The 16596-nt window shown below is 32.8% G+C and overlaps 2 protein-coding genes across 2 annotated transcripts; both read right to left on the bottom strand.

The window, feature by feature from the left end:
• Positions 1–3254: 3254 nt before the first annotated feature.
• LOC110997349 (transmembrane protein 104 homolog) lies at positions 3255–7192 on the bottom strand. Its single transcript, XM_045631877.1, has 6 exons — positions 7176–7192; positions 7020–7097; positions 6109–6321; positions 5700–5959; positions 5259–5458; positions 3255–5047 (listed from the first exon to the last, which is right to left on the bottom strand). Exons 2-6 carry the CDS (start codon positions 7056–7058, stop codon positions 4263–4265), a joined length of 1497 nt encoding a protein of 498 aa, XP_045487833.1. The 5' UTR covers positions 7059–7097; positions 7176–7192; the 3' UTR covers positions 3255–4262.
• Positions 7193–8550: 1358 nt separating this feature from the next.
• Positions 8551–13480, bottom strand: LOC110997346 (transmembrane protein 104 homolog). Its single transcript, XM_022265467.2, has 5 exons — positions 13245–13480; positions 12608–12820; positions 12027–12292; positions 11567–11769; positions 8551–10457 (listed from the first exon to the last, which is right to left on the bottom strand). The coding sequence occupies exons 1-5, from the start codon at positions 13320–13322 to the stop codon at positions 9691–9693; spliced, it is 1527 nt and encodes a 508-aa protein (XP_022121159.2). The 5' UTR covers positions 13323–13480; the 3' UTR covers positions 8551–9690.
• Between the last annotated feature and the right edge of the window lie 3116 nt (positions 13481–16596).

The following is a 16596-nucleotide window of genomic DNA, read 5'->3' on the forward strand; positions in this document are numbered from 1 at the left end:
TTTCAAAATTCCTTATAAACTAAATATACAATAGAAACATATATGTTAATTTACCAAGATCAAATATGAATTTAGTAAAATTATACGCAATTTATCTTAGGACTAATTCAAATGCCTATTTTTTATTGATGTGCCCCTTGCTAGGATTTGGGGCAGCTGTATAAAAGTGAAAATTTGGATTAGTGAACACTTTTTTAAATTAATGAACTCCACTTTATCGTTCCTCTTGTTACCTATTTTTATTATAAAAGCCCGATTAGGTATTTTCTATTTATAAGTAAAAAGAGAAAAATGAAAATGCGCTGTGCGTGTAAAAAAATGTAATATTAATGAAATATGGGATTCGTTGTAGTATCGAGATTATAACTTAGTACCCTCATAACGTGGCCTTTTTTTACTAAGACCTACTGGCCACAAAGGAGTAGAGTACTTACTGCCTTATAGATTCATTATGCCGTGTTACCATGGTTACGATTTTTAATGAACAAATCTTTACCCCGAATTATTAGTAGGCCGCAGGAGCTCAACAGTTTTCTACTTCTACTCAATATAAATAGTTATTATAATGATAAATGACATCGAAATACAATTACAACATGTGTGTCAGATTTTTCAAAGAACTGATTTCTTAAATAACTGGAAATGATTAAAGATAGAAGACATTTCCTTATCTTAATTTTTTTTTAATTAAAATAATTAGTGAAATTACAATTTTAGCTAGCAATACTGTTACGATGTAACTTCCTACTCTTAATATTACAACAAATGCGTACAATATTTGTTTGTAATATAGACTACCGCATCACCAAGAAATAATAATACGAATATGAACTCGATTGTTCAGCGATTCTTTAATCTAACCAATGTTCAAAGAATACACCTTTGTGGTCAGTGGGTCAAATGTATCAATATAAAAGTGATAAGCCAGTGATCAAAATTGCCGTTTTGAGGATAATTGTTCGGTTTTTTTAAAGCTTATAGTGTATCGGCGGGTGTCCGCGAACCGCTTGCACAAAAGTAATGTAACTTCATGCCAAAGTCAATTGAGCTATGAACGGCTTCTGTCGCTTGTGTACACGATAAGTGACAATTAATAAATAAAATTCTTCAACCTCATTCTGTGTTTTTTTAACCCTTCCGATCATCCTTTTAGTATGACTCACCCGAGCCAAAGTTGTCACGCCGTCTACGTCAAGGTATTCTATACAATCGTTTAGTAAAATAGCCAACAGGATGGCATTTTTATACCTACAAATAATTTATTTAGAAGATCCTTTAATCAAAATCAAAATTCATTTATTCAGTCCAGATGCGACCTAAGGCATGCTTGTGAATGTCAAAAACGTTTACAAAATTCGCGAAAGAGCAAAACTACGCCATCCGTTCGCAAGACTACCAGGAGGTCTTGTTCTGAAAATAGTTAGTAATGTCGTAAATAATAATAATAAAACTTTGTTCATGACAGAAATATGGTTATGATTGACTGATACATGCTGTGGCACATGCCACATGTTAGAAGAGAAAAATTAGTCTTAGTGTTACATATAATTATAATAAATATAATAAAAAAATGTGTGTGCGTACAAAGTACAGATGTCAGAAGTGTAACTTCTTTGCAAATTAATTATTACTAAGGTAAATCTATATTCACACTATATACGTGCTAATTAATTTATTTATACATACAATGTTAAGCCTAAAAATACAAAAAAATATGACATCACAAATTTAACACACACATCAGTATATCAGAGAACTTAAGCAATATATCAGAAGAAAAACTAAACAAACGACAACAAAATGAAAAATAATAATAATAATAATTAAAAATTAATAACTAATAAGTACTCAAAGATAAAAAATAACAATAATAAACAACCAATAAGAAAACTTAAACTACATTAAGAGCCTTCAAAACAAAGTTACGGTAAGTTGATAGACTGTTGTAAAACATAGTTTATGTGTATCGGTAAAATATTGATTTTCATCAATGTTTGTAATTATGTTGTAAGAGCGAGATAGCCTATTCGCTGGACTATTAAAACTAGCGTATAAACGAGCTGTAGGTAGGTAGGTGAACGGATAGAAGACTTAGTTTATAAATGAGGATTTTAAAATCAGCAATACTGTTTAATTATGACCGAATTCTTGTAAATTGAAGTGTTATCCGCCAAATATAATACATATATATAAATATTTGATGACGATTCAAAAGATAATTCCGCTGAGTGAAGTCATAAATAAATCGGCAAAATAATTTCCTCTTGGATTGCTACTTCTAGCAAAACCTTCCCACACATTCATGCTGTTTGACAGCATGAATGTCCAAATTTATATTAATATTGTTCAGGACGATGTTCAAAATAAAAACTCGTTTAAAACACACAAAATACATTTATTGTAAAATCTCTGAATTTATATAAGTTAAAAAAAATTCAAAAGTTTAAACTTCAGCAATTATATACATATAAAACATTACGCTATCACAGAAAATTATTATTGTTCCAATACCATTTAAAACACAATTCCTTGTTTGTTGTAGTAAAAAATATAAAAGCCATAACAACATTAATACTAGATGCAATAAAGATTTGACTTGACTAGGAATCCGTTAATCTTACATAGACATTTAGAGCGATTATAGAATTAGCATTAAAACAATTTTATTGTTTTAAATTATTGTCATAAAAATTCACAATTACATTGTGCTTAAAAGGTTATAAATACGTAGTTCTAATTTTATTTCTAAATATTTTTAAATTATTGTACTGTTTTGACGTTAAGGGTGAAACCAGTATGTCTCTTAAAATGTGCTTCCTCGCGATGATTGCTTTCACGAGTAATTGTTAATTGCAAACCAGATTCGGTTGGTACAAAGACAACTACCAACCGTAGTAGGGTTTCGCACGCTAGGCCACCGCTCTTGTAACAGCATCTACAGGAAAAAAGAGCTTCGTCCTTCTACGATGTAACTACGATTTCCTGATACCAGGTCAACTTAGCGTGGGCATGAGTTAGTTACAAAGCGATAAAGACCAAAATATCCAAACATGTGCGTGAGACATGTATAAATTATATATATATATATACATGTCTCATATATATAATCATTATTGGTAACGTCTCTAAGAGCACTACTACTATCCTGAAATTGATAATTACCGGTATTAAATTTATTATTATAAAAGTTCTACCTAGGTAACACTGAAAATATTTAGAAAATGAAAAACGCCCTAATGTAAAAAGTTGCCAATACTTTTATTGTTTTTCGAAGTAATCTCCGTTCCTCTCTACACATCGTCGCATTCGATGGAACCACTGAGAAAAGCAGTCTTCTATGTCATTTTCGTGCGCTTTCATGATTCATCGTATCTTTAGGGCTCGTAATTTAATATTCAGTTTTTGGGAATAAATGAAAGTCGCAGGGAACCAGGTCAGGAATGTATGGCAGATGACTCATTATCTCGACCAAAGAATGAGGCAATTATCTTTTTTCCTTGTCTTCTTCCTTTCTTTACCTTAGTTGGCCGATCCTCGAAAGGAAACACCTACTAAGCTGATTGTCTTGTGGTTTCGGGTTCGTAGCAATAGTAGCTTTCATAACCTGTGACGATGTCAAATACAGCATTTGAGTCATCTCCGTTGAACTTATCTAACATTTGACGACACCAGTCCATGCGAAGGTGTTTCTGGTCGTCGGATAAAGTATGGGGAATCCATCTGGTACGAAGCTTCCCGACGCCTTAACGTTTGAGTAATATTTTTGAACTTGAACTCATGCCTAGGCTACCCGTATCTGCTGACTGGTCACTCTCTTATCTTTCTCTATCATGCGTCGCACAGCACTGATGTTATCTTCATTAGTCGCTGTTAAAGGACATCCCTCAGGCGGTTCATCATCGTCCACGCTTAAACTCGTTATACCACTATTTACAATTTTAAACAGTGGCAGGAGATGGGGCTTCATTAAGAAAAGCTAATCGCAGCCTATTATGGGTTTGTTGTTGAGTAAACCCACAACGAAAGTCATAATAAATAATTGACCGAAAATTTCCTCGCGTTACGTTCATTATCGCCAATTCACAAAAACAAATGACAAATAATTGCAATATACTACAATAGGTTACCAAAGAGTTCTAAAATTGAAATTCAAAAGAATTTTCATTAGCAATGTTTCTAACTGGCGAGTTCTAAACATTTTCAGTGTTACCCACGTATTATAAGAGATAATTTAATGGTTAAATGTGGGGACGTTCGTGGGTTTAAGGTAAATATGGTATTTTACGATCTGAAGGTTTCTGGATTGTATTTAAAGCTACAAGTATTATACATATAAAAAACCAAAGTAGGACAAACACAGCCCACGATACATTTGAAAATGGGCTTTTGTATTTATTAACCACACCTAAACCTAACAAATTAGCGCAATGTCGTCTAGCAGATACCACAAGAAACGTAGGTATCAAATACTGTACCCACGCCCCGGCATAGAACCCTGTAAACTCAATAAGAAAGCTTATATCCTCCAAGAAGTATGTCAGTAATAGCGGAGGAACGACAGCTACAATTGGAAATATCAGCTTCCGTAAAGCAAAATTATACGACTCCAAACGACTCGTATCCAAAAATAAACTTTGCAAATTATTCCTCAATGTAATAGCAATAATCGGAAAACTTGTAGAGAGAGTGAACACAGGAAATAGAGCGAGAAAGTATTCGACAATTTCTAGAAAAATATTCTCATTATCTGTGGGCACGAAGTTTAATGTGTAAAGATCGTTGAGGTTTGCGAACGCGAACGCGCCCGTGAACGCCAGAAGGAGATAGAAGATGCTTATGAGCATGTAATCAAGCGAGAGGTGGAGCCCGAGGTGACTTTTGCCTCGTATAGGACTGATTAAGCCAGGCAGGGAATGGTGGCACATGAATGAATAGGCGCAGGCCGCGAACAAAGTGGGCATGCCCGTGAAGTCGAAGGCTGGCGGCCTCCCTTGAGGTCCGTGTTTGATCAGAAGATGTATCGCCATTGACATCATTATGACGAATGCTGGAAAAAATAAAATAGACTTAAAATTCTTTAAAAAAACGTTATGAAATCTATTATTATTCAAATATAATTTTTTAATCAAATAAAATTTTTAAAAACTTTAACCATTAATTTTAAACACAATATGGAGTGGTGCAAAAACACATCTATGTTTATTATATATATTTCTATTTCATGTGAAAACACAGCTAAATTACGATGCAATAATTACCAAGCCACCGCATTCCAGAAGTAAACAGCTGTAGGTATTTTGTCTTCTGTACATTAAAGAAGACAAAAGGACCCATTGCTGCGAAGAATGTCAAAAGAGCCATTCGGTAACAATCAATACGAGTGAAGGCTCCTTCAGAGGCATGAAAGCAGGGTATATTGTCCCAATCTGTTATATTTGTCATTGATGGAACTTTTGAACTGAAAAAGAGAATAATTTAAATAATAAGCCTTCTCGTTGTTAAGACATGATAAGGCCAACAAACACAAAAACAAAGAGTACTTCTAATTTATGTGTAAACATCAAGAAATAGATATTGGCTCAATTTTATAATCAAAATTTTAAGTAGGCCAGTTTTGCTCTATTTATTTTCCGAATCTGTATAAATTTTGCTTAATATAACATCTGGATTTTTATAATGAGATATATAACAAATCATACCACACAACATCCGTCAAAGATTTGGAAACAGCAGCAGAATATATTGACAAATCCCCATACAGATAAACACATAGTGTGCAATAAAACATTTTCCGTGCAATTTTACTTAAGAAGAGATCAGCCATTTCTCCTAGTTCCATTCTCTTATCAAGACTGTAATAACATGAAGGTACAGAGTCTCCACAAACTACGGGATCTTCAAGGTCTGCATACGCAGGAGGATTTGAGGTAGTTTGTTCTGATTTTTCATTATCTTGGATCTAAAATGTGAATATAAATTTAGTAGTGACATTATATTACAGTTACAGTTACATATATTATAATTATTTCTTAAAGGATCACCTTTTGACCTTTTGAAAAAGACCAATAATAGTTAAGTCTACAATATCTATAATAAAAAAGAACTAACACTATGCCTCTTTAAAAATTGCAATCTTTTCCATTTAAATACAGCATTGGCACAAGCCATTGTTTCTATGACATATGTTGCATTCATAAAACTCATAAATGCCAGGAATACAAGAGATATTGTGCTTAGGCCCCATCCTGCTCTGGCAAATGCAGCTGGAATAGTCAGGGCCCCAGTACCAACTATTAAGTTAAATATGTAAATTAATCCAACCTGAAACATTTTTATAAATCATGAATGGAACAGTAGGTACAAATGTTTTTATAAATTTGCAAGACTCATAATTATTAGAATTATTTGTAGATGAACATAATAAGTGAAGTTTTTTTAAATAAACTTCAAAAATGTAATAGTTAAAAAAAATAAGTCAATTTTTATAGATTAGACTTTCACCTTCGTTCTAAATGATGATGGTTTTGCCGTAATGGAATAAATATAATAGGTATATTTTTTTAAATAAATAAATAAAATAAATCAGTGGCGCTACAATATGTAGGTCCTGGCCTCAGATTTCTGAATCTGTTTCATTATCATTTTTAAATCTAATAGTAAAAGTAGGTGATCAGTCTGCAGTGCCTGACACACGTCGTCGACTTTTTGGGCCTAAGACATGTTTCCTCACGAAGACATGACGTTTGCTTTCACCGTTCGAGCAAATGTTAAATGCGCACATAGAAAGAATGACCATTCGTGCACAGCCCGGGATCGAACCTACGACGAGAGATTTTTACGCTGAAGCCACTACGCCAACACTGCTCAACATAATTTTATAAAGGTAAAATAAAATTTTAAACTACTTAATTAAAAATTAATCGGAGTTTCTTTGTTCACATTTCTTATATAGAAATAAGGGTTTATAACATTTGGATTGTGAATTAATTTAACTAAATATTTTTAATTAATAAACTTACCCAAACGGAGTATTGATCGCCTCCCTCAGTAACAGGCATTATTCAATTTCTTCTTAAAACCAACCGTTGATTAGGCACCTATAACGTGTTAACATCATAGCTGTTTTTGTTAATATTTAAGTCTTATAAGGGACATTTTATCACCAAAATGTATACCTGCAAGTGTGTGGCTGCTAGTATCAGCCAGCATTTACGGCCAAACTATGCAATACTTGTCAATATTTTTAGTATGGCCGGGATATATTTACAAATATTTATTGTATGTCTGATGAATGTCTAGTTTCCCATCCTTATGGCCGAAACAATCGCTTAGTAATCGAAAATACTGCAATGTTCCTCAGCCGTATTATTACTGCCTCGCTTTACCCGCCTACTAAGTGAGTAAGTCGCAACTCACAAGACACAATACGCATCACGACACGCAAGTGCGCGCCTTTTTCATGATACCTAAGTTTACCCATAGTCAGTCAGCTTTCGTATCAGCCAACGCCAACACTGGCAATATCTGCGAAAATGAGAGAGCGCTCTACAAAAGAAGCAATCAGCTATATCCAAATCAATATTACCTGATTGAATTTAACGTTAGCAAACTTTTATTGGGGTCTTTTCTAGTGAAAATATGAGTAGCGACAAATTTGCTGATGCCTCCTTAGCGGCATTATTTCTGCTACATTATTATACCTGAACTTTTGTGACCAATAGTCGAGCTATTTCTACTACACCATAATGTGGATGGTTAAAAAAATCATTAATTTCATTTTCAGTAAGTCTGATAGGCTTGCCAGTTTCTTGGACCGAGTAATATTTGTTTGTGGTATAATATCTGTATCTATATACTTTAAGAAAAACATGCAATAAAGTCATCTTCATCTTCTTCTACCTAATTCAATGTAATTTTCAAGAAAAAGTGTGTAGAATTATCCTCCAGTTCACATGCAGACTGGTCACTTGCGTCAGATGGATCATGCAATTTTGGTACTAAAGGTTGAGTAGCGTTAATATCAGTATAAATAAATATGTAAATTTTTATAATTCGGTAAAATATTTACATCTTTAATTTTATTCATCCCAATAATTAATTTTGTTTGCTGTGGCGGACAAACATTGTTTATAGTCAAAAAAGTCACCAAAACCATATCAACTAACAAGGTCTATAAGTGATTTAATAAATTACGATATTACAAAGTAATTTTAGTAAACAAATGTGCACATGCGATAGTAAAACCTTTATAAAGAAATATAAATACTCAAGGTATTTTCAATTTGAATAGTCTTTTGTTTCGTCGATGATATTTCTTTATAAACTTTATAAAGTCTCTAACTGACTGGTAGGTACGGTGTTGGCAAATGCCAATTAAGAATTTTTTTGTACCGTAACAAACATTTTCTTAAACCCGTGAAGTTTTATTTGATTATTGGTTGTAGCAAACTTCGCCAAATTTAAGGTTAAAAAAGGGTATTAATAGTAATAGAATATTAATGTTGTTCAGGATAAATTTATATCAATACTGTTCAAAATAAAACTCGTTTAAACACACAAAATAAATTTATTGTAAAAATACTCTGAATATAATAAATACATCAATCAGTCACTTTAGCAATTAGATACATATACAAAACGTTACGCTATCACAGAAAAATATTATTGTACCAATACAATTTCCAACACAATTCCTTATTTGTTCTAGTCAAAAATATAAAAGCCATGACATTATTACAACTAGGAAACCGTAAACAATCAATCTTACATATTTAGATTATTATAAAATTATCAAGAAAACAATTATATTATGTTTCAAATTATTGGCATTTGTTTACACAAATAAAGTAGTATTGTACTATTTTGCCTTTAAGGGGAAATCTAGAAACGAAATTAGACAAATTTAAAATCTGTTGACGTGCCAGACAAACTAAATCTCGTTTCTGAATTAACTGAAATATCATCCTTCTCCTAGTAAAGTAGTTTCGGCGACTTTGATATTTTATATATCGAAATAATTCAATGCCGCTACAACTATAGATCTAGGCTTCAGATTGAAGGTTTCTTTGGTGATTTTCTTTTAAAGACAAGGGGACCAGCCTGACTCTGTAGATGTGCTTCCTCAAGATAATTGCATTCCTAAGTAATTATTAATTACTTAGAATAATCCGTTGGTGCAAAACCGACCTCAGAGGTTTCGCATGCTAAAACCTCTCTAGGCTAGGCTTTTAAAACAATATCTACAAGAAAAAGATCGCTTCTACGCTCTTCTGCAATATAACTCGTTTTTTTAGTTACTAACTTGTGTCCAAGTCAGTTAATGAGCGAAAAAGACAAAAATATCCTTCTTGTGCGTTGGACATGCATAAATCAACAATGAACACATTTTTGTACGAATTTTTTTATAAATATTAATTAAATCACTTTGGTAACGAGGAATAAGGATTAATAGGCAATTGGTAACGTCTCATCTTCTCCACTCCGTACGCAGATTCTTTATTTAATTTTACAGTTACTTTAGACATTTAGTAAAAAAAAATATTCCATTCAAGAATCGGAAGCAGAATTTTTACTACTAAGGAGTAATGAATCCTTACTGGCAATACATGTATTAATATTAGTTTACTATAAGTTATAATTTGATGGTTAAATGTGAGTACGAGTGAAAAAAAGGTTTAGGAAATATGTTATTTAACGATTTAAATGTTTCTCGATCATATTTACAGATACGAGTATTATACATATAAATGACCAAAGTAGGACAAACACAGCCCACGCTACATTTGAAAATGGACTTTTGTATTTATTAACCACACCTAAACCTAACAAATTAGCGCAATGTCGCCTAGCGGAGAGCACAAGAAACGTTGGTATCAAATACTGTATCCCCGTACCGGCATAGGACCCCGTAAACTTAATAAGAACACTTATATCCTCCAAGAAGTATGTCAGTAATAGCGGAGGAACGACAGCTACAATTGGAAATATCAGCTTCCGTAAAACAAAATTATACGACTCCAAACGACTCGTATCCAAAAATAAACTTTGCAAATTATTCCTCAATGTAATAGCAATAATCGGAAAACTTGTAGAGAGAGTGAACACAGGAAATAGAGCGAGAAAGTATTCGACAATTTCTAGAAAAATATTCTCATTATCTGTGGGCACGAAGTTTAATGTGTAAAGATCGTTTAGGTTTGTGAACGCGAACGCGCCCGTGAACGCCAGAAGGAGATAGAAGATGCTTATGAGCATGTAATCAAGCGAGAGGTGGAGCCCGAGGTGACTTTTGCCTCGTATAGGACTGATTAAGCCAGGCAGGGAATGGTGGCACATGAATGAATAGACGCAGGCCCCGAACAAAGTGGGCATGCCCGTGAAATCGAAGGCTGGCGGCTTCCCTTGAGGTCCGTGTTTGATTAGAAGATGTATCGCCATTGATATCATTATGACGAATGCTGGAATAATACAATTAGACTTAAATAAAACTAATGTTAAACTTCCAATATGGACCATCGATTTTTGAGGTTTTGGGGGGGCGGGCGATAAGGGAGGACTACGCCCCTGTGTCATCCCCACCCTCTTGAACCCCATGGTTATGGAGATATTCATGGTTAAAGTTTTAAGGTTAGAATGGTAACGACTTAGAAAACCGTCGCCCGAATTCGATAATACCAACGTATTATCGAATTCGGGCGTAGGCGAAGGTAGGTGTGTCTTTACCTTGATTGGAATATCTTTAAGTGATTTTTGCTGCAGGAGTTGCGTCTAAGTATTAAAAAAGATGATTTAAACTTCTGTGTAATGTATTGAAATTCGTAAACAAATTGTACATTTTTTTTTATTTCATTTCTATTGGTTATTAGAGATGTAACATTGTGCATTAAAATAGTTTTTTAAATAAATCGATGGGTTTTTTTTTTAAATTATCGATTTTTTATATTTATCGATTATTCCGCCAGGAATTATTTAAAAAAGTACCAACCTAACCAGACCAAACTAGAGAATTGGGTTTTTGGACAGCTACAGCGCTACGGGAAATGCAAAACCTCCACCGTTGCGTACGAGAGCACAGGCATTATGCAAGTCATAGCGGCAGAGGCTAATCGGCAAAGGAGACCAAAAAGCCGAAGCCGAGGGGCTGCACTTCCTCTGCACCCTCGATTTTTTACATACGCTCTAGGAGTAGGGGTGGATAGTGGGGTGCTTTGATTCGGTTTTTTGGATATTAAATAAGTTACAAACAATCGATGGTCCATATTGGAAAGTTTATCCAAAACTTATAATGTAATATCTATTAATATTCTAAATGATTATAACCTCTAATTATTTAAATTGAAAAAGTATGATCTAAACATGAAGAAAAAAGTCCCCTTTAAGTAAAAGAACTATAATCAATGATTTACTTTTAAACACAATATTGAGTCGGGCAAATACATTTCTGTGCTTATCATATATTCTGTCTGAAATGAAGTATTAGTGACTCTTGGGTCAATACTCAATAGTTTAATGGTACAAGATAAAAATGTAAACTCAGTATTAAAAAAAACTTTAATAAAATAATTACCAAGCCACCGCATTCCAGAAGTAAACAGCTGTAGGTATTTTGTCTTCTGTACATTAAAGAAGACAAAAGGACCCATTGCTGCGAAGAATGTCAAAAGAGCCATTCGGTAACAATCAATACGAGTGAAGGCTCCTTCAGAGGCATGAAAGCAGGGTATATTGTCCCAATCTGTTATATTTGTCATATTTGATGGAACTGTTGAACTGAAATAGAGAATACTTTAAGGCCATCTAGTTGTTAGACTTATGAAAAGGCCAACAAATGTAAAGCCTGGGTGTGCCACAAAAAGTTCTTCTATTTATATGTGAACGTCAAGAAATAGATATTGTCTTGAAACAATATCTATGAAAATTGATTTTATAATCATAATTTTAAGCAGGCCAGATTAGCTATTTTTTTTTTTCGCTATTTAAATATTACTTCTCGATTATTAAAGCCCTAATGAGATAAGATATCTTACCACAAAACATCCATTAAAGACTTGGAAACAGCAGCAGAATATATTGACAAATCGCCATACAGATAAACACATAGTGTGCAATAAAACATTGTCCGTCCAGTTTTAGTTAAGAAGAGATTAGCCATTTCCCCTAGCTCAATTCTTTTATCAAGACTATAATAACGTGAAGGTACAGATTCTCCGCAAACTAAGGGATCTTCAAGCTCTCCATAGCCAGGAGCATTTGAGGTAGTTTGTTCTTCATCTGAGTTTTCTTCATCTTGCATCTAAAATGTGAATATAAATTTAATACAGCCAAAACTGTTTATAACAATATCATTTAGAACAACACGCCTGGTATATTGACCTAAATGAAAGGACCTGACTGAATTCTATCCCTTTTTTTAGATTTTTACTGTGGTTACACTATCCTATGACAATACAGAATTTGTCACAGAAAAGCTATTTAAATTTATTGTATACATCAATACAATAGTTGCGTCCAATACCCTAACACAATAGTCATTTCTTAAAGGATCACCTTTTACCATTTGAAATTGACCAATACTAGTCTACAATATCTATAATATAAAAGAACTAACACTATTCCTCTTTAAAAATTGCAATCTTTTCCATTTAAATACAGCATTGGCACAAGCCATTGTTTCTATGACATATGTTGCATTCATAAAACTCATAAATGCCAGGAATACAAGGGATATTGTGCTTAGGCCCCATCCTGCTCTGGCAAATGCAGCTGGAAGAGTCAGAGCCCCAGTACCAACAATTAAGTTAAATATGTAAATTAGTCCAACCTGAAAACGTTGTACAAATCATAAATGGAACAGTACATACAAATATTTTATATTAATTTGCAAGACTGAAAATTATTACATTGAGTTCATAAATGTAACAAGAGAAGAGAAAACTTTTTGAACCAAACTTCAAAATATAAAAACTTACAATAAACAGAATAAGTCAATCTTTTGTAGAATTTCACATATGTTAAAAAATTATAAAGAAAATGATAATTTTATGTTTTGCTGTGGTATCTGTTTATTTTTAAAGCTAATATAAGTTTAGAACGTATCATTAAAAGTTAACCCGAGTTTCTTTGTTCACATGTTTCATGAAAAATAAATATCAAATTATGTGATACATATGTTTCGCACTTAAAAGTTAAATAAAGTCATTTTTCGTGAATTAATTTAAATAAACATGTTCAATTAATAAACATACCCAAACAGAGTATTGATCGCCTCCCTCAGCAACAGGCATTATTAAATTTCTTCTTACAAACCACCTTTGACGAGGCATGACTTATAACGTGTTAGCATCATAGTTGTTTGAGTTAATATTTATGTCTTTTAAAAATCTATCTCATTCTCTATAATATAGTATACTTATTATTTCCACGTATTTAAATTATTATTATGAAAAGATTATCGGTGATCGGTTTGCGATACGTCACTGTAGAATAGACTAGTGTCATCTGTCAATTGTAAGCTGTCAACACGCATTAATTGTATTCTCTATTTTTTTATTTTTTTTTGGAGTTTATGGCCTGGTATCTAGACCTTTAGGCCAAAATTGTATTCTCTATTCAACAAATACAGCACAGAACATTATGAACTAAACACATATGAAAACTTGTACATTTCATAATAATTTATCGTCTTTGCGGAAAGAGAAGAACGTCACGGTATTATCATTTATTCCCAAAAAACATATAAATTATTAATGATGCCCTTAATTTTTGAAGTATCAAGATACAGTCAAACTATATAGATGAAACAGTGTTGTCCACATTACAAAAAGGTATTAAGCATTGTTGCGACATCACATGTCCCTGGGGTACTAATGGGTCTCATAAACATTTTTCTTTTTTATTGTTATTTATTTATTTATTAAGTTTACAACATCATACATATTACTAAATCTACTGATAATTTTATAAAATCTTATATCTAATATGTATGATAATATACGTAAACATAAGTTATGCTAAAAAAATACAATTAAAAACATAAACAAGATAAGATAATTACACAATAAAATAAGATAAAATTACAAAGAATGTTGGAACTTAAAATAGAGAAAAAGAAAAATCATCAGCAAAACAGCGAATTACGTACGTAGCTAGTTAGCGTACCTACAGGTTTGAAAAAGGCACCCAACAATGCTTTTTCTAAAACCGATCAGCCTACTACCGAATATATCCAGCTCCGGATAAGCTGTGTTCAATCCGTTATAGTTGCGAAGAATTCGAACGAGAGGTGCCTGAACTCCTAGGTTGGTTTTGGTTATTAAACAATAACATCAACATCATCAATTGTTATTATTATCTATTATTACATGATCACCTATTAGCTACTACATGTTATAGAAAAGTATTTTTTTGCGATTCAGAAATAAATCTCTGCAACGGCCTATGACTGGCCATAGTACCCGTAGGTAGTCCAGTCATATTAAACAATTTCTGAAAATCAAAATTGTCACACGAATTGCAGCATATACATGGGACAGCAAGGCGGCATTTTTAATTTTAAGTAAGTATATTAATTTACGTTTCTTCATTACTTATCTTCAAATGCAACAATCATAATATCATATTTGGTGACAGGCGCAGTCATATTTATAACATTATTTTCACCACGCAATTTAGTACAACATAATGTACGTATAGCGCCAAAATTGAAAACAAACTGCTCATGCGCTAAACTGGCGCAGCCGCTTTGAGGTGAAAAAGTGCCGTAAAATGTTAATCCACAAAGCCAAATGTGTGAAAAATGGGAACAGGAGCAAGCTCTGGGCAGAAATACAATCAACGGCTCTTTGACTTCCGCACTCAGTCAGTTTTACGGAACATAGAGAGACAACGAGCAAGATATTATGCCTTCCAGACTAGTATACACCATAATTAATGATTTCGTGGTCTTCAAGACACTTGTTGTGCAATGAAATACTTTTAGGTACCTACGGAACATTATCAATTGCCTAAATATGATAAATGTATAATTATTTATAAAATATAATTATTTCTAGTTTTTGTAAACTTTAACTCAATATAAAAACATGCTTACCTACTGCTAAATTGCCACTTAAAGAAAATATAAATAATTATATAATAATAATTAATTTAAATTGGGTGCGTTCACAGTTCCATACATATAGAATATTAATTCATAGCCGATAATAATTATCTATTAAGTTCAGAAATTGATTGCCTATTTGATGGCGTTTGAAATTAAATTTCACGATGCACCAAGGCCAAGAAAAATTATTATTAATCTTAAAACGCAATATTGAGGTGTTCGTCTGTCGCGTGACTATCTCTAGGAGTCTGGAGAATGGACGTCTAAATTACATGTAAAAAAATGTATCCTCCAAGAAAACAAGTACAGACACCACAGAACTGAATTAAAGTTTTAATCGCGTTGAACGTTCGTATAATATAGAGGTCAGTCTGCACTCTAAATAAACTACGCTGTACCCCTTCATTGCTGTTTGCTTTTACGGTAAAGGTTATGCGAGACTAAACTTTAGCACTAAGACTAAATTTCAGGTTAAGATTCCCGTAAATATGTCAAAATAAATGGATTTGGACCGTAAATGCCTATGAATCGAATGACCTTAACGTAACGTAAACGCTTAATAAAATAATGTGATCCTTAATCATCATCATCAATGTTATCCTCAATAATGACCTTCTCATCTCGCTACTTATATCTAATATACATAGTAATAATAAAATAATCAAATGAAAATTTTATAAACTAAATTAATAATATTATACCTACATATCTGCACATTTAAAAATATATTTCCAATAAAACAGTAAATTAATGAAAGTTAATTAATGTTTTAAAAAATACAGTACTTAAGTATGCAGAAGCTAAAATTTGTGCTTATCCGCGCGCAACATGGCAAACTTCATTGCGCGAGAGTCGAGACTCGAGACGCGGGACATCGTGATTCGCGGCAAAGCGAGCAAGTATAATAAAAGCCCCTGGGGTTGAGATAATATTATAATATTTATTGGTACTCAATAGCTGAGTAAATATTCAGTACTAATAAAGATGATAGTGGCATAGGAACAAGACTCATTTCCAAAATACACAGATACATACACTTTTAAGTATTTATGACCTATCGAAACAATGATTGAATATGCAGGCTGAATTCACTTAGAGCGAACAAGCTATAGACCCAGTGCATTTTTCAATGTCTTAAACATTTTCAACATCTATAATAACTACAAAATCATAATAAATAGAATTCCTTGAAATATTAGGATTTATGGACCTATGCGACAAAGTAATAAAAACATCAGATTAGAATAAAAAATTGCGAGTTGAGAATCAACGTAAGTCGCACTTGCGTATCGGCTCAAGTCGCGAAACACGAAGTAGGAACGGTATTTATGTACCTACCATAATATAATGTACCTACCTCATTCCATCTACCTATCTAATGTATATACTTGATACGATGCTATAGAACATAATATATACCTACTGTAACTTTATTGTATAGCGCATACTATTAATCGACCAAGAAAAATTTGTATTATGTAAGCGTTCGTTTGTAT

This window comes from Pieris rapae, chromosome 17 (assembly GCF_905147795.1).
Source record: "Pieris rapae chromosome 17, ilPieRapa1.1, whole genome shotgun sequence".
Lineage (NCBI taxonomy): Eukaryota > Metazoa > Arthropoda > Insecta > Lepidoptera > Pieridae > Pieris > Pieris rapae.